This window comes from Gobius niger, assembly GCF_951799975.1.
Source record: "Gobius niger genome assembly, chromosome: 8".
In the NCBI taxonomy this organism is placed as follows: Eukaryota; Metazoa; Chordata; class Actinopteri; order Gobiiformes; family Gobiidae; genus Gobius; species Gobius niger.
The window spans coordinates 31,455,924-31,474,114 of record NC_136859.1 but is presented as its reverse complement, the minus strand read 5'-3'; the positions used below and the strand labels follow the sequence as shown (position 1 = coordinate 31,474,114).

Genomic DNA, 18,191 nt, shown 5'->3' with positions numbered 1-18,191 from the left:
CGGCTTTTTACTCTCGTCTACTCGCCAAACTACTGTCCTGATACTCTAGACTCACCAGACACAGTAAGAAGAGGGTTTAAATGAGAGAGAGGCCCAGAGTCTGCGCAGAGAAAACATGAGAGCTGCGCCCGGGACACAGGTGACGTGATGCAGCCGCGGAGGAGCCGCGCATGAGGCGAAGCACCGGGAGACAGACGGCCGAGCGGGACACGAGCGGAGAAGCACTCGCGCTTTGGAAGAGACAGGGGGAAGGCGGTCGGTCTCTCCTGCTCTTTCACTTAAGCAGACTACTCCGTTTTGGTGTTATATGTGGCGAAGTAGGCGGAGAGTGAGTGCGCGCTGGAAGAGCCTGTCCCCATAACAACAACGCGTTGATTAATCAGTGAAACAACACTACGTAGTTTGCGTATAGGAAGAACCGGCTCTGAGCGCTGGTGTAACTTTTTGGCTGAAGTGCGGACGTGACGGGATATTGTAGCGAGGCTCAAGACTTTTAATCAAATACTTATAGCCAGCGCCTGTAGTTTCTCTCGGCTACTCATGCAGCTTCAATGTACGTCACTCAATAGCGTCCGTGCGGAAACTCGCGTAGGAACTTTGTTCCGCGGCACTTAATATGACGCTAATAATAAATTTACATTATTTAATGAAAATAATACACCGAAACGGTACGCAAGTGGACCGAACCGAACAGGCCGAACCGAACGGTTCAATACATCCCCGTGAACCGTTACACCCCTAGTGACTACTGATCTTTGTGTGGCAGCAGGTCAAATATACCGATCCTGTCTGCTACTCTGAACTTTCAGCAGTCACAGTTTGTGGTTGAGTTGAGTGATTTGCTCCACTATGGCCTCCTTTTGAGCCCGGCAGGAAGTGAGCAGACTCCCCTGTGGGCAGACTGTCTGCAGCTGTGGCCTAATTGCCCTTTCTCAGTTGACACAGAGGCTGAATTGGTTCCAGCTACAGTTTTGATTATTACTGAGATTCAAAAGGATGCAAGATTTCATTTATTGTCAATTTCTACAGACCAGTCCTGACATAGGAAGTAACCGAAATACCGCTTCTGCTCCCAAAGAGCGAGTGTTACAGTCAATACTTCTGCTTTATCTGAAGGGGGTCTGTTAGTGAATGCCAACTTTGAAGTGTATGCGTGTTAGGACTAATTAGCATGTCACCAACTATCATTCACCTTAAAGGACTAGAAGTACTGAGTGCAACAGGCAGAGGAGGACACGAATCCAAAACACAAATCCAAACTTAGAACCAAGAAAACCCCAAAAGAAAAAATCTCAGTCCGCGCTCATGTACCCACCCAAATGTTTGGGGATGAGGATTTGCCCTCATTACAGAATGATTCAATAGATATAACCTGTACATCACAAAATGTTCCTTTTCTTTTGACGTACGAGCGCGGGTCTGCCTCTTATACTCGGAGCGCCCGACTTGTAAACACAAATTAACGAGATTGAGGCCGACGCTAGTCTTCAACAAATAACGTCAATGCAATGCACATTTAGTCCTGTTTATTAGTGGCGCATTAAAAAGTTTTAGCAGTAATACATTAGTGCTTCACTTGCCATTAATAAGACTAAAAGTAGAATTAGCAACTTGTTTCTGAATAAACAGGGCATCTGTAATTTATTATCATTATATTTACATGTTTTCTGGAATTCATTTGTACGAGATTTAAATCGACGCCACATTAACTACAGTAACTGTTCAAACCAAATTTAAGAGCGTGTGACCTTTTGTTTTGTGGCATTTTCTTTTCTTTTCTTTTTCAGCGTCCACATTCTCTTGCTATATTCTGACCGAACATACTCCAATAGTTTGCTCAAGAATGGATTTGCTCTGTAAGAAGGATTTCATGCCCCCGTCTACTTTGTTCTAATGAATGCACAGACACAGTGAAGGGATCACACTGTGACCCTGCATAACGAGAACACGCGTGCCTGTTTTCACAGATACACCGCCGTGGCCATGCCGCTGCTCTACAACACTCGCTACAGCTCCAGGAGGCGGGTGGCCGTGATGATCGCCGTCGTGTGGTTTCTCTCTTTCGCCATCTCCTGCCCCTTGCTGTTTGGACTCAACAACACTGGTAAAATTCCATGGAACTTATTACCTACTGCACCAAAGCCAACCGTTTACAGCTCAGTTTTGAAAAGAGGCTCCTCACGAAAGGCTGTTTGTGTTCTTTTAAAGCAATGATTTGTTTGCGCGTGCACGGCTCCGTCTCTCAACTGTGGTCTTATCATTTCAAGACAGATGGCCAAACAAACACCAACTGTCTGCCACAATTCAAGTAATTCATTAACGTGTTGGAGAAGTAACTGCCGACCGCTAAATCAGGACTTCAAATTAGGTCGGTTGGGACTTTCATTTTCACATTACTTTAAATGCCTATGTGCATAAAGTTGTGAAATGACATCAAAATGAGCAGACTTTGGGAAATAACTTTCAGCAGAAGCGAAAAGGGCTTCAACAACAGTTTTTGTGAAATATTAATTCCGTATGGCCTGCTTATTAATAGTGATGCATATGCTGTACAGATCATCATTATAAGTTTTGTGAGCTGCAATGAGAACAAATGTGGACAAATGCTGCCTTCTGGTGGGGGTTATGCAAATGTTATGCTAACACCAGCTAAAGGCAAATGCTAATATCGGCAAAATCCCCTTTTAGAACAATCAAACTTTATTTATAAAGCGTTTTTCATACCGAATGGTATCACAAAGTGCTTTACAGATTACAACATTTAAAACAATGCGCCTGGCACAACCTCCCATATATATTATTTATTAGGACTAAATAAACAGATGTCAGTTAGCTAAGCTAAAAAGGTGGGTCTTGAGCTGCTCTTAAAAACATGAACGTTCTCTGCAGCCCTGAGCTCCTCCTCAGGTCGTTCCAGAGGCGAGGGCCGTAATATTGGAAAGACGCCTCACTGTGAGTCTTTTTGAACAGTGGTATGATGTTGTGAAATATTAAATCCATATGACCTAATAGTGAGGGCTGTTCACTCTCTCGCTGCCAATCAGAGGCCAGCAGTCTGTTCACGTCACATCAAACACGGATTAGCGCACTTTGGCCACAGCCAGAGGTTGGTCACGAAACGTATGCCTGGTCAGACCGATTTGGTCCTGGCCTGTGTTATGGAAACCTAACCGGGCTGACCAGGCTGAGTAGGGCCTGCCAGTGGAAACACTCCATGTACCCCCAAGTATTTGTGAAACTGAAAAATTACAAACAAAAAAACAAAACCACAAGACGTAAAGTGCATTAACACAGCAAAATGTTGGTTTAACATGAAGTGCTGTGTAACTGCTCCTGAATAGATATTACATTTAAGTATCGATACTTCCATTAATCATCGTTTAGCGACAATTATGAGCCTTTCCTTCGATTGTGAAGAAGCAGATAGATAATGTTTACCTTACCGGGACAGTATGTCTATATGTCAGTCTGCTTATAAACTTATCCCTGTGAAGAATTGGGATGTTAGAAATGAGTTTGTGTCACAGCTAGCGTTTCAAATTGACACACTCCCTGTGTCGTAATACCTCTACAATTAACTGGGGAAATCCTTTTGAGAGCAACCTGCTCTGAGGCTAAGAGTGGAGTCGCACACACTGTAATCAGTCATTTGTTAGGGCCTTTTGAAGGAGCAACTCAAAACAAGTGGCTTCACCTAATCCTCCATCTCTTCTAACAACAAAAGGACAAGGACGGGCCTGATGGAAGAGCCATTAAGATAGATAGTGTCTTGTTTGAGCCAGACTCTGCCATGGTAACAACTATTTCCTTACGGGATGCTTTCAAGGACCAGCGATCACTTTTTTTAACTTCTTCCATAAAAAGCTGAAACAATATATTGTCAATAAAATCATTCTGTTGTATATCATTTGTCTGGTATATTTGAGTTTAGGGCCGCTCCATTTGAGGGATAATATTGCAACTGTATTGGATATTACAATAATGATTTGATTGTGGTCTTTTAATTAACCATTTTGATAAGGCCCGAACGATATGGATTTTTGAGGTCCGATACCATGCACAATATTAGGGATTACTGTAGTTATATATTTTCTCTTTTCTCTCTTTGATTCTAATATACAGTATAACAAGTGTTTGCTCTTGTGCAAAGCGAATAGCACAGGCAAAAGTGGATCAGCAGCATAGTCATCATTTATGCATTTCTTTTTTTCATTCTGCATTGTCTTAGGGCGCGCTGTCGTCCATGCCACCTGAGACAATGTTTTATTGTGTGTCGTTTTTTATCCGTAAATGATAGTAACATACTTTTTTTTGCACCAAAACCGTAAGATTTTGAAGTTTGCGAGTCAGCGCCATTTTGAAATGCCTTAAGAAACTTCAGAATGGCGTTGTGGCAAACACTATCCAATCGACGCATCTCCTTTTTGCACATGGCCGCGGTTCTCCAGTTGTAGCGCAGGGAAGCTTCTACCAAGAGTAAGAGCTGGTCAAGATAGCTCTGACCTGGAAACGATGTCAGACGCAGAGGCAAGAACAGGAAGTGGAATTGTGTTACCCTCGCCCAAAACAAACAAGACCTTTGTGGATTTTACGCACAGGAACATGGATAATAAACCGCCGTAGGCCCGGAAAGGATCACACACCAGCAGCCCGAAATCTGCACTTGCATAATGTTTTTTTTGAGCCAGATGCTCAAAGGATTTTCTGAACAGAAAGATACTTGTACAATAGTTACAACTTTGGGCTCTTGTTTTTTGACCAATTGGACCACATGCAACAAAAATAAGGTAAAGCAAATAGGGATTGTCCAATATGAACATTTTCTGCCGATATCGATATCTGATATTTGCTTCGCTGCTGTGGCCGATATCCGATGCAGCCCGTCTACACTGCTGCTGCATTCAGGTGCGCTACGACATTACAGTGCAGTAAATAATTCAAAGAAGAAAAAAGAACGATGTGTGAAAATATGACAAATATCGGCCGCAAATATCGGCGGCGCCAATATATTGGCCATCCCTAATAGCAAATAATATAGAATATTGAAATAATAGGAAAAAATGTACAGTAAAGAGGAAAATATACAGGCGAGAATACCAAAATATACCCCTCGGATGCCTGGGGGTTAACTTATCAGATTTGGGGCCCTAACACTATAATACACACAACATCAAATGGTTTAAAGTGCAACATGCCCACAAACTAGCATATTTTAGTCCTCAGTTTATACCCACTATTTAACACCTGCATTGGTGAAAGACCCCCTAAGTGATTTGTCCTTTTGGGTCCCTTGTTTTTTAAACTTGAGACAAACTCAGTTCATTTTGAAGTCATATTTATAAACATTGCTGACCCTCTTCACTGAGCCGCAATTGTTATCTCATTTAGCTATAATTAAATTAGCACAAAAATGCGCATGTTCACTCCTTGTTTTCACACTTCTTTCACAAAACAGTAAACATGAGTTCTGCGAGTGGCTCTTCTAGAGAATAGACATGGCTTGAGAAGCTTCATGCTAACACATGCATTTATTCTCACTTTTATTTTGGCACTCTCTATAAAAACTGTAACATATGCTACATGTTTGAGAAAAAAAACAGTATTTCAATCAATCAATAAATCAATTAATCAATCAATCAATCAATCAGTCCCTTATTGTCACTGCATTACAGCAGTACGTAGTATGTTGTTGAAAGTGCATAAATAAATGGTGCAGATCCCATTTATAAATACCCACTGTGTAAACATGGCACAATACGATTATATCGCTGTTCAGGCACAAAATACAATAACATTCTTTCTTGGCAGCAGCAAAGAGGCATTACAAAACAGATGAAAGGGGCGTCAGAAACGGACAATATGGTCAAAATTGGACATAGATGTAATTAATTCAGCAATGCCAAGTCCAGTTCACAGTTATTGCAGAGTGGGGTATGGTTTACTGTCCATGGGGAGAGGGGAGAAAGGGGAGGGGGCCTCATTAAGCAGCCTCACTGCCTAATTGCATTGTTGCATTTACGTATCGAGTATGGTTTGGAATGGGCGATTGTGCAACAGCAGTTCTGAAAAAGGAGGGAACATTTTTGGACACAAATCTTCAACGCTATGTCACACAGCTTCTCCAAGCTGGTCCAGAGACCAATGAGGCATGAAATGGAAGAAAAGTCTCTTATTCATTTTCGTTTCGGAGATTTTCACAAAAGTCGGTGAGTAAACAAGCAACACCCCTATCTTGGTACAGTTGCGTTTTTCGCCTTTTTCTGCCAACACATTTGTGGCTGAACCCATTTGAGACCTACACATTTCTTCTTCTTAAACACTGAAGAGGCACCAAGAGCCCCCACACTTGCAGCACAGTGGAGGCAGCACATAAGGCGCTATGGGAAACAAGGAAGGGACAAAGGAGAAGGTATCAGGGCAAGACTCGCAGCTAAGCCTTGTGCCTTCTGGATAATGAACGTTCACTGGAGAATTAAACAGATTAACTGTTAAGCTTTTCCCAGAAGATAGTGTTGTGGAGGGAGCTGCGCAGGAGGAAGAGGAAGGAGGAGGTGCAGCTGAACAGTGCAGGACACCACGCTCTGAAACAGGGGCACACCCAGGAGGCACTGCACCGTTTCAGAGGATCACAGGAGCACTGAAGGCAGCTAGTCAGGTTTCCTCCGGGTGCTACAGTTTCTCCGACCTCCAAAAACATGCTGGTCACTTTGGCCCACAGAGGCAGTGTGGCTCAGTCGCAGCGGCTCAGGACTAACACCTGAACACTATTTCATTGTATGGTTGTACAATGATAAAGTACTTATGTACTCACTCACCTACTTGACATCGGCACAATTTAGCCGATATTTCCTCTGGGTGCCTATATCGGCCGATCAATGTGAACTAAAATTTAACTTTTACACGTTTATACTTACCATTAATTTTAGTTTTAGGCTGCGTTTGGAAAAAAAAAATCCTAAATCTCAGTCAGAAATAAGACCTCAGTGATTTTGCAAGATGTTGTGTCTTCTTGGGATATGGTTATTGCCATAACGATCATTCTGGTGACATATTTGGGGGGTTTCCCTTCCCTGTTTCTCACTAGCGGGTCGAGATGGCGCCACGTGCAGCTTTGCGGACCCGGCCTTTGTGGTTTACTCGTCAGTGGCCTCGTTTTACGTCCCCTTCATCGTGACGCTGCTGGTGTACGCTCAGATCTGTGTGGTGCTGCGCAAACGCGGCCGACGCACCGCCCCACCACGAAGACGCACCACGCAAGCACGGGCCGGCACTGAGGGGGCAGAGGGCCACAGGCATCGGAAGGTATGGTATTTTAAGTGTTTTAAGATTAGGCAGACTAGCGTCCAATAGATTTGAGTTGTTTGTGTTAGAACAAACTTGGCTGGAGGACAGTCCGCTGTGGATGATTCACATGGTTTAAAATAGCAATGTTCATGCTCATCTTTTGCTGCAACAGATAGGGCTCCATACAATACTTTGTCCTTAATAACGATACCTGAACTATGCTTTTTCCAATGTCTACTTGTCATCTAGAACCAGAAAACAGAACAATAATGTAATTTATTTGAGCTGAAACAACCATGTCACTTCCTTTAATGCTGTCCCGAGACCAACTTCATGAAAACTTCGATACTTGGTAGTGCCTACATTGTATTTTCCAATAACATACTGGTATTGCTTAACGGTGCCCAACCCTCAAAGGTTGAATAGAAGAAATCTCATTCACTATTTAAAAAACAAATATCCATAAAGAAAATGAACAAATGCAGGCCGTTATCATTTCTGTTCATGATTGGTCTCACAATTATGATGCCATATTAATCTTACATCTTAATGTCTCTTCAAATGGCTACAACTAGTACAACCTATAGATTCAGATGGCATTGTTGCAAATGCCCATATATGGCCATGTTGGAAGCAGCCACAGGGTGAAAAAGAAGAGAATAAACTTAACTTTCTCCCATTTCTCTAGCATTACTTCGAACACTGAATTCCGAATATATTTTTTGACTAAATAAAGATACAGAGCCCATAAATACTTGAAAAATGGGCAATGCTAACCAGGAAGCTATGCTAGCTTCATGCTACGTATGCTAACGTTAGCGAAGTAACGCTAGCAATTGCCTTTTTTCACTTCTACCGAACAATTTGCTGTGAAAAAAACATCTATATAGACCCGATGTTGGCTTGAATTTATTGATGTGTGATAAATATAGTCCGCCAGAAAAGGACTAAAAGAGTGAAAAATTATGATTCCCATGAGAGGTTTTTGTATGACACGTCGCTGTCTGCATCTGTTCAGTGTTTTCCCTTATCCTGTGAAAATGATCAGACTTATCATCTTGTGTGTTGTAGAGCAGTGCATGTGTCGTGTTTTCTCTTCCGTACCGCACTCATCCAGTGTCTACTGCATTGCATTTCAGAATAAATGCACCCAACCAGAAGACGTGAAGCTCTGTACTTTGATTCTGAGGCCGTCCACGGCTGCTCCTCCGAGAAAGAAAGTGGTCAGTTCTTTGCAATTTGTTCTGCTTTTAGTCTCCCCTTTAACTCTCTTATCACATATTTGAAAAAAGTTACGCTGTGCTTCGACACAAAAATGTGCTTGGTGTGATAGAGGGTCAACACAGTAGTTTACTTTATTACACATATGCTTGATGTCTCCAACCAGTTTTAGCCTGAGTGTTAACAACGATGACAGAGCTTTCTATCTTAAAAGGTCTGTCTTTAAAGGAGCACATCTTTATCATTATCTTACACTTCACTTCAGCTGTTTCAAAAAGCACACAAAGCAGGTGTTGCTTAACATGGTCATTTCAATCATGCAACAACATGACTGAAAGTGGCGATGGACACTCATCTGGGTGTCACGGGCCATGTGTCACAACAAGTCAATGTTGCATTAACATCACCGCATGTTTTCGTGAAACATTGCACACACATCTTTTTTAGTTCAAATAAAATCTGCAGAACTTCATGTCTGTGTCTGAACTTCCCAGACCTTGGTGAAGGAGGCGCTGGTCCACCCTCTGGAGATGGAGCCCGGTCAGTTCTTGCCGCAGACGGAGCAGACGTTGAGCGCTGCAGCTGCTCCTCAAACTTCCAGTCACAGTGGCCGTGCCAGGATCTCTCTGTCCATCTCCGTGGGCCCCTCCCCTGTTGTGCCCGCCACAGTGTCCCGCTCCGCCCTCACGCCCCGCTCGCCCACTCTGGACGACGGCATGAGGGGCCGCGAGGGTTGGAGGGAGCGCAGTTCGGCCAGAGACAAGTGGGGGCTCAACAAGGACCGAGTGAGAGGGAGGCTTTCGCAACAGAAAGAACGCAAAGCCACGCAGATGCTCGCCATTGTGCTCGGTGAGGAAACACAATGATGCACTGGCTGTAGCATTATTGCAATGCACTGTTGATGAGGGTCTGTTTGATTTTGAGGTAGAGTTTAGAAAGCTCCTAAAGCTGAACCAGATAGACTTGTTTTGGAAGATGGCGGCTGCAAAAAAAGTCCATCGGAACATGCACGCGCATGAGCAGACATTGAAAACTTCAGGGCCCGTTTTCTCAAAGCAGACATGTCAGACTCAAAGGGCTGGATGATTTTTGTTGGGCCCTGACATGATTCTTTCCCGGCCCGCGGATGAATTGTATTAAAGATGCCAGTAGAACTTCATTTCCTATAAGCCTCGAGCAGATGAAGATTTTTTTTGCGGTTCAAAGCTCAGTAAATCCGGCAGGAATTAGATATGAATCCCTCTGGAGTCTGTTGAACTAAAGTGGAGGTGTTGTTGCAAGCGTGGAAAACACACACATGCACATGTTAATTTCTCCTGACTTTTGCCGCGGCCACGGCCAAAGCCGTCTCTTAGGAAGGGAATGATTTGGATTACAGTGAAAAATATATCAGAAAGTAAGAAAGGGGGAGTTCAGTCTTTATTTTTTACTTTTTCTGACATTGAGAAAATTGATTAAAGATCCCGACCACTGTGTGAAATAATTTGTCATTTTACATGAATTAAGGAAGAAAAATCTTCTACCATTGGCATCATGAAGGTGATGTTTTTTGCTGTGCGTGGTGTTTTGTAAATGCAAATAAACGACCTTCACTCCGAGCCTGTTTGCTCAGCAGCTCTGCCTCTCCGTTTCCCCAGGCGTGTTCATCATCTGCTGGCTGCCGTTCTTCCTGACCCACGTGCTCAAAGCCCACTGCCGGAGCTGCTGCATCACCCCCTCCCTCTACAGCGCCGTCACCTGGCTCGGATATCTCAACAGCGCCGTCAACCCCGTCATCTACACCACCTTCAACATCGAGTTCCGCAAAGCCTTCATCAAAATCCTCCACTGCTGAAAAACGGATATGTGCGCGTGTGTTTTTTCCGGGGAGGAAATAGCCTGTCGTTCAACATCAAAGTTGTGAGGAAGTAAAAAAAAAAAAACTATGGCAGTATGCTGGAGATTGGTTGATGTGAACGCCAGACTGGGAAGTCACTTTTGTTAGAAAGATGACATGCCGGGATGATTTATATTTATGGAAATCTTTATCGTACAGAGACAAGTTTTTCTTGTGTATAAAATGTGGGAAACAGATCTGCAACTCTCTTTTTTTCTTTACAGAATCTCCAAGAAAAGATGACCTCCGTTTCCTTTTTGTCGCAACTCTCGATTGGTGCCAGACTCTCGGATATTCTTGTTACTTGTCCACATATGTCCAAAGTGTGTTTAAGTATTGATGCAAGTGGCCAGTGCAATGCTTATTTTTCAAAAGAACAAAAGGCTGATCTGTGATTGTCTCTGCTTGACTTGACAATACTTCATTATTTCTACCAAGTCTTTTCATAAACGTCATTCCTGAAGTGTGGGAGGGGGGAACCGTAGACTAGACCACAATGCAATAACAGTCAGAGCTATATTTTCATACTTGCAATGAAATAAGATTTCCTCATTTGACTTATATATACATATAGAAACTGATGAATAGGGCTGGGTACCGTTAATCGAAACCAGTCTGGCATCGGGAAAAAAAACATTTAGGTACTACCGGAATCGAACAAAATGAAAGTATCGACAGCAGGAACTGAAAAAAAAAATCCCAACATCTTTTGATGTAGTTGGTTCAGTGACTGCATAACAAGGAAGTGCCTTGGTTGTTTCAGCTCAAAGATTTATTTCTTTTTTCACCTAATTTTTTGTGCCTATTTTTTCCCATTTTTCAAATTTTTTTGCCCAATGTTTTCCCCGATACCGGTGTCGAAAAGAATGTAACGGTGCCCAGCCCTAGCGACGAACAAAGAGTTAGGACTGGACCACGTTGACCATTGTGTCACTTCCTGTTGCTCTCGGAACATACTACACCCAACACCCCCATCACCAGCCTCCTGTGGTAAAGTCTGCACTTTCTGATGCCTGTGCTGCCAGTGAGTCTGTAATAATAACCCCATATTGTTTTTTGACATGATTTACCCGGACTAAAACGGACGACTTTGCAGCGTAAGTGTGCCGCGTTTGTCTCGAATATCGAGGAGCTGTCACATCAAAAAATGATCCGAAAGTTTGCGAAAGCGTAAAGAAGAGTGCTCATAAAGAGTATATTTTTCTCTTTCCTTTGAGACACTGACTTGATGATATGGCTGCTGTTTGTTTTTGTAGATAATAATTTCCTGCTTCAGCGCTTACGCATTGTACAAACAATCGACTAGCTTAAATGTGTTCTTTCAGTCGTTGCTTTTTCAGCTGTGAAGACTCCACATCTCAAAAGGCCTGCGAAATGCATTAAATCTAATCTATCAAAACAAACTTTTATTACAGATGTGTTGATTTACATCGTAGCATTTTGAGAGACCGTGTCATTTTTTATTTTCATTCATTTCTTTACAGATCTAAGGCCAGTACTAAGAGCTTCCAAACGTCATCAGTTCTCAATTACTCGTCCAAGAGTCAAGAGGAGTGGGGTCAGTTTTAGTTTGTCAGCCAAGCCTGAAAATGATTTGGAGATACAGAACACATTCAGTCAGTGAAGATATAAACACATCAGCAGGTGAACATAAGAGCATGCCTGAGCCTGAGGTCACAACAAAGGGTCAAATTTAAAAGAAATGCAGTGGCAACACTACAAAACCAAATCTAAAAACTTCTCGACTGGAGAGTTTACAGCCTATAGGCCAGTGTAATGCCTGATTTGAAAGTTAAGACCTACAAAACAACAACTTTGTTGTCATCTAGCCTGGCATCCAGACTAATCTCCGATGTGTATTAATTAATAAACAGGAGACTAGTCTAAAAGCTACTGCTTGAGGCGGGACTAATGTGGGACAACCGAAGCGCAGCAGCCAATGGGAACATGGCGGATGTGACGACAGAAACAGCGACAAGAAAGTTGTATCATTCGGACATTAACAATGGCGCTCCCGGTTGCTTGTGTTGAAAAACTACAAAACAAAGGCGCAACAACGTGACATCTGTTCAGGGAGCTGCTCTGATTGGTCGGTATAGGCTCCATATCGCTGCGTCACTTCCTTTGAAAGTGTGCAATGGAGTGTTGCCAGACCCTCTACTGTAAAGAAGCGGCGTCTGGTTGGCGAGACTAGTTGTCGTCACATATTTCTGAAGCTTTTTTGTTGCTTTTATGCCATGTTTGTGTCACTTCTTAATGTGGTCATAAAAGTTGATATTTGTCAGTAGTGACCCGATGAGTGGTCAGCATGGTGCCTTTACTTGACATCACAATGGGTCTCTAGGACGCTCCAGGATCAGTTGTTTGGAAGGTTTTCTCTACTGACGGAGCGTTTCATCAGAAAACCTACAAAACAATTGATCCTGGCGCGTTGTAGAGACCGCCATGAAAGTAAAGGTGCTATTCTTACCACTCATGAGCCGCAGGGTTACTACAAGGTCAAATATGCACAAATATATATAAAAAGTTGCATAATGCAGCTTTAAGATATAACAAAAAGAAACCTAAATCTTGTATTTAATATATTCATGTGAAAACCTCATAGATTTATGACTTGAGCTCAAGTAACAAAGTGAACAATGTAAATACTAAACCCACATTTTAAAAGTGTCTTTGTTCTTACAGTAGGGGTCCTGGATTGTTTGCGTTGTCATTACGGGGGGGTCTCAGCTTGAAAAGGTTGGCAGTTCCTGGCCTAGAGGTGAACATTATCACCCAGTTATGTAAGAAAAGGCCAACTTAAGTCCTGCAGCGTGGGATCTTACAGTACTGATCCATGAAGCCTCTGGTGACTCTATTACTGCTTTGCCCCTGAATAAATGAACAGACTGATTCTTTCAAAGCTTAGGACTTTCTCAAGGATATCGCATAGATGGAAGCAATGAGGATATTTGGGTCCCAGTACTGGACCTGAGCGTTTTATATGACCATGGATTAGATATTTGACAAAAAAGGTCTGAAAACATTTCATTTTTTGGAGGCTAACAGGCTTTTGGAAAGACTCAATGATTGATTTGGCCTTATCCGCCACAGGTAGACTGACAGTCTGGTCAGGCGAGACTCAATTTGGAGAGAATATTTTCAATCCAGAGCAAGTGTTCTGTGTAACTGCTGCGCGCTCGCGTTTACACAGAGACCACGACTCCAAAAATCCATCACTTTTAATGAGCTGTGAATGTATCACACCGGTTTGGGTCACAGGCCTCTGAATGAATCTCAACTTCAGTTTGTCACAGGCCGTAACTTTCATGGCAGACTGGGTAAACATTTTGGTGAGATTTCCTCTGCATACAGTGAGAGTTTGTATTAACCTGTCAGGCTGTGTTGTCACCACCTCTATAAGCTGCGGCTGCTCGTTCCGATTGCAAAAAGCGGACTGTGTTGTTCCTTTTACTGTGACGGCGCCGGTCGCAGAGGTCGAGCCGAGCGGAGTCTGTCAGAGCCACTTTAAATTGGTGCAAGTTGCCAGTCACCGAGATTGGAGTAAACAAGCTCGCTGACTCCCAACACGGCGGCGGCGGCAATCCGTCCACTCTGGCTTTTATTTATTCATATATTCTGCCACTAGTTGGCAGTACAACAATACAATACAAGCTAGGACAGTGCAAGTTGGATGAGGTATCTACAGTATTTTTCCCAATTAGTATTATAAGCACGTCCAGGAGAATGAATGATGAATACTTTGAGAGACGTCTGCATCTGTACTTTCTGCTCCTATACATTTTGAAAAGTAGAAACATTTCAAATTCTGGTTTAAACAAATGTTTTCTCCACAGAGGTCACTGACCTCTCGGTGACCTCAGTCAGTGAATCGAAAGCTGCAGCAAAACCTTTCTGGTCAAAAATAATGAAGTCAGAAAACAGAAGCGGCTCGTACAACGACCAGAGTTAGATAACAACATAACAACAGCCCCGTTCTTTACCACACATCTTTTATTCTGCCACTTCAGTAGAATTTTAATATGATACTGATACTTTTTACTATACAGTATATACACATTTGCTAAGTCAAAGAACTTAGCAAATGTTTGAAAAAATTGGGAGGCTGGAGTGCTACTCGGATGTAAAAAGTTGTATAAGTTTTAGTCTTTTGGGTGCTCTTCAGTGCAGGGATCCGTTTCAGCAAAAAATCAAACAAACTGAGGCACTCCAAAGGTAGAAGTATTAAAAAGCCTTTATTTAAACATGGCTAGATAAGGTCAAATTGCCAACGCGTTTCGGCTCTAGGCCTTCCTCAGGGCGAGCTCGAGATGGCTGCCTCTGTATAAGCTTACAGCATTGGTCACATGTCCAAAGTGGGTTGGTCCAAGGTGGGTGTGTTCATAGTCACCTGGTTTGTAGAACACAAAACATTAAAATATGTACAATACACTGTTCTTTACAAGACCATAAAGAGAGATGCAAATAATTATAAAATCCATACATTTTACAAAAATACAGACAAATCTAATTCTCCATGTGGAGTGCCTCAGTTTGTTTGATTTTTAACTTAGCAAATGTGTTGCTACTGTATCTTGAAGTAACAATATGTTGTAGTACCAGTACTGTCTGGTTAACCTGTAGTTCCGTGTGTGTGTGTGTGTGTGTGTGTGTGTGTGTGTGTGTGTGTGTGTGTGTGTGTGTGTGTGTGTGTGTGTGTGTGTGTGTGTGTCCTTTTTCTGTCACTTATTACTCTACTTATTTTCTGACATTATTACTATTTTCAGTTTATATTTTGCCAAAGGTAACTCAGAAGTAACTTAAAGTAGTGTAACTCTCATTTTTGAAACAGTAATGTGTAATACAAACATATTACATTTAAAGATGTGTACTTCAATAGAATATATTACAGTTTTAAGTAACTTGCCCAACACTGTGGACTGCACCGACAAACTCTGAAGGGTGTTCACCTTAACTCTGCACTGAGTCAGTTCAGGGTCCCATGGCATCTCCTGCTTCAGCACTGAATGTAAAGTGCTGTGTGAAAGTTCTTTCTGATTTCAACACTAAACTAAACGTGTGGAGGGGCTTCAAGGATAATCAGGGCCTGGTCTAAACTGCAGGGTAACCAAGTTTAAAACCTAAACCTCCCTGAACAGAGCTCTCATATTATTTCACCTCTATAACTCACATGGCACAAGTCGAAAAAACAGTGATTTAAAATGCATCCAACCCTGAAGAAATTGTTTTTGGCCTCTTATATGACTTAATCAGCCTGGAGCTTCTCCTCTCTGGACTCTCTGTCTGACTTGTATTTTTATAAGGAGGCCTGATGGCTGCTGCACGTGGCGGCGTCATGGGAAACTAAAATGTCATGCGTCAGCGGCGCACTCGGTAATCGGGAGAGTCGGGGGACGTTTCCCTGTGGGCTGCGGTGCTTTTGGCCCATCAGACAAAAATAATTAATAACCGACTCCCACAGTTGTGCTACTCCAGGCTGAAAGGCTTTAACTGGGCTGCAGCAGAGGCCTGGGCTGCTTTTTGACACGCCCTAAAACTCCGTAGACATTTGGCTGGTCTAAATCACTACGATCACGGGCCAAAATGGAGTCCAAACTCAAGACAAAGTGTCAAAAGGGAGGGCAAAGGGTCAAAAGTGAGGACACGTACGAAAGCTTCAGAAAATAAGCCACTGTATTTTTAATGTTATGTTAAATTCAAATGTTCAGTGCATCAATATTGTTGTATTGTCGGAAAATAAAATGCCATTAGCCTATAAAAGAATCATTATTTTGTCACATGGTGCAGCTATGCCTTTAATCGTGAGTAAGAGGTCTCCCTGTCTGACCTCATCCACATTTACACTCCCTCCTGGTCTCTCCGCTCACTGTTCCCCCGTTCCAGGTTGCAGACCATGGGAGACAGAGCCTTCTGCGTCCAGGCCCCCACACTCTGGAGCTCACTCTCTTCACACATACAAACTGATGATATTAGTCATTACAAATCCGTCCTTAAAACACCATCCGTCCATCCATCCATCCATTTCTTCCACTTTTCCGCTTCCAGGCTGTGGGGGCGGCTGTTGGAGCTGCCCAGATCACATTGTACCAGCCCCTTATGGCTCCTCCTGCAGGTGGTGGGTCCACGGAAGGACGGCCTCATGGTTCTAAACGGGCCTGTTGGTCTCTCATAAGGGGCTTCTGAACCGCTCTTTGTCTGACCCGTCACCTATAGGACCTGTTTGCCATGGGACACCCTACCAGGGACACGAAGCCCCCGACAACAGAGCTCCCAGGATCCTTCAGGTGACTCTTTTTTTTCCTTATCGGTTCCCACACTTTGGTGAAGGACAAAACCAAACAGAGCAATGAATTTGTGATACCTCTATCTACCTATTGTTGATACCTGTCTCCTGGCTCAGAACCATGGGGGGGGGGGCAAAAGGTGAATGTTTCCCATAGCGATCGTGGCAAATCTAAATGAACACGCGATTTAAAGAGCCAACAGTGCAGAGAATAGAGCACTTCTAGGGAGGCATCGGTGTGCACTGATGAACAGCTGCTGAAACCATAAAACCAGACAATTGCCCAAAAAGGAGGTCAGGCTTTCTTCGTCCGGACACAAGGCTCAAAAAACTGTCCGGACGAAATGCCAGCATGCCTCTGCTAGTTTCAAACTTACTGCCCTTTTATCACATAGTTACTATCCTTGTGAGCTAAAACTACAACTATCTCCCTCATAGTTTTTACTGGTCTTTTACCCTGCACCAGACCAGCGATCATCCCATGGCCACGAAAACGGACATTTTGTTGTTAATTTGTCTCACTGTATGTCGTTCATCGTCACCAAATCACAAACTCGTCTTTAAAATCAGTCCTGTTTTATTATACTTGCTCCATTCGCTGTGAGTGGAAGTTGTCTGAAGTTCTGTCGACAAATAATGTGCCGAACGCCCTCTAAAGCAAAGTCACAAGGTGGAACCGGCAAAGATGCTGCAGTGTAACGTTACGATCAGCTTAATTTCTCTATCTCTGTCCTACAGGAAGCATTACGCGTATGGAAGTCATTAAAAGCACAAGACAACGAGGCGTACGGCTTTGATGCGGAAAACCGAGGGGTATTTGGCAGAGGACTTGAATCCCCCAATAACAATAAAGGCCTGAGGAATGGAACACTTCATGCGGAAGGTGACACGAGGTGAGAAAAAGCAACGCGTTTATGCTTATTATGTCACAGAGCCTGTAATGAATGACTTTTGGATGAAACCTAACCGGTGGCTGGTGTAAAAATGGGCTGCACCGAGAGGGCAACAGACAGCAGGTGTTTGCAGACGGGTAATTTCACGATCTGCTGAAATTAGCATGATAGCGTGACATGATGTTTACTTGTTTATTGGGGAAACCATTTAGAGAGAGACAGGAAGAAGAGTGAATAAAAGCCACTGCCCAAAGAGGACCGGCCATGGTGAGACATAACAATAACAGCTTGTCGAAGTGTTCTGTGAGTATATCGGGGGTTTTTTGTGAGTCACTTGACAAAAACACCATCCGCCGACTTACTGGATCATGTTTCTATGTCAGACTGAACCTGAAGTGAAGTCACAAACCGCTCATCTATCCTGCCTTTCTTCATGTTTTTCTGTCACAGAAAGGCAACAGAAATGACTACAACCACAGGGCATTGCACAGAATGTAGCCACGTCTTAAAGCGATAGTCTGTAAGTGTAAATGTTTTACAAAATGTGACCGCAAGTGATATGAAGTAACTGTATTTTTTCTTTTTGCTAATCTCTTTGCAACTAATTAGAATCCCCGGTGCCATCTCTTTGACC

General features: G+C 43.0%; 1 protein-coding gene across 1 annotated transcript in view; it reads left to right on the top strand.

Annotated features, from left to right (window-relative positions):
- drd2l (dopamine receptor D2 like) overlaps window positions 1-10,497 on the top strand; it is a 35,787-nt gene extending 25,290 nt beyond the window's left edge. Inside the window, exons 5-9 of the mRNA XM_079561938.1 lie at window positions 1,968-2,104; window positions 7,085-7,302; window positions 8,424-8,507; window positions 9,000-9,354; window positions 10,143-10,497. Of these exons, the coding sequence (XP_079418064.1) occupies window positions 1,968-2,104; window positions 7,085-7,302; window positions 8,424-8,507; window positions 9,000-9,354; window positions 10,143-10,339 (991 nt within the window). The 3' untranslated portion in view covers window positions 10,340-10,497. The remainder of the gene's footprint in view (window positions 1-1,967; window positions 2,105-7,084; window positions 7,303-8,423; window positions 8,508-8,999; window positions 9,355-10,142) is intronic.
- Window positions 10,498-18,191: the final 7,694 nt, after the last annotated feature.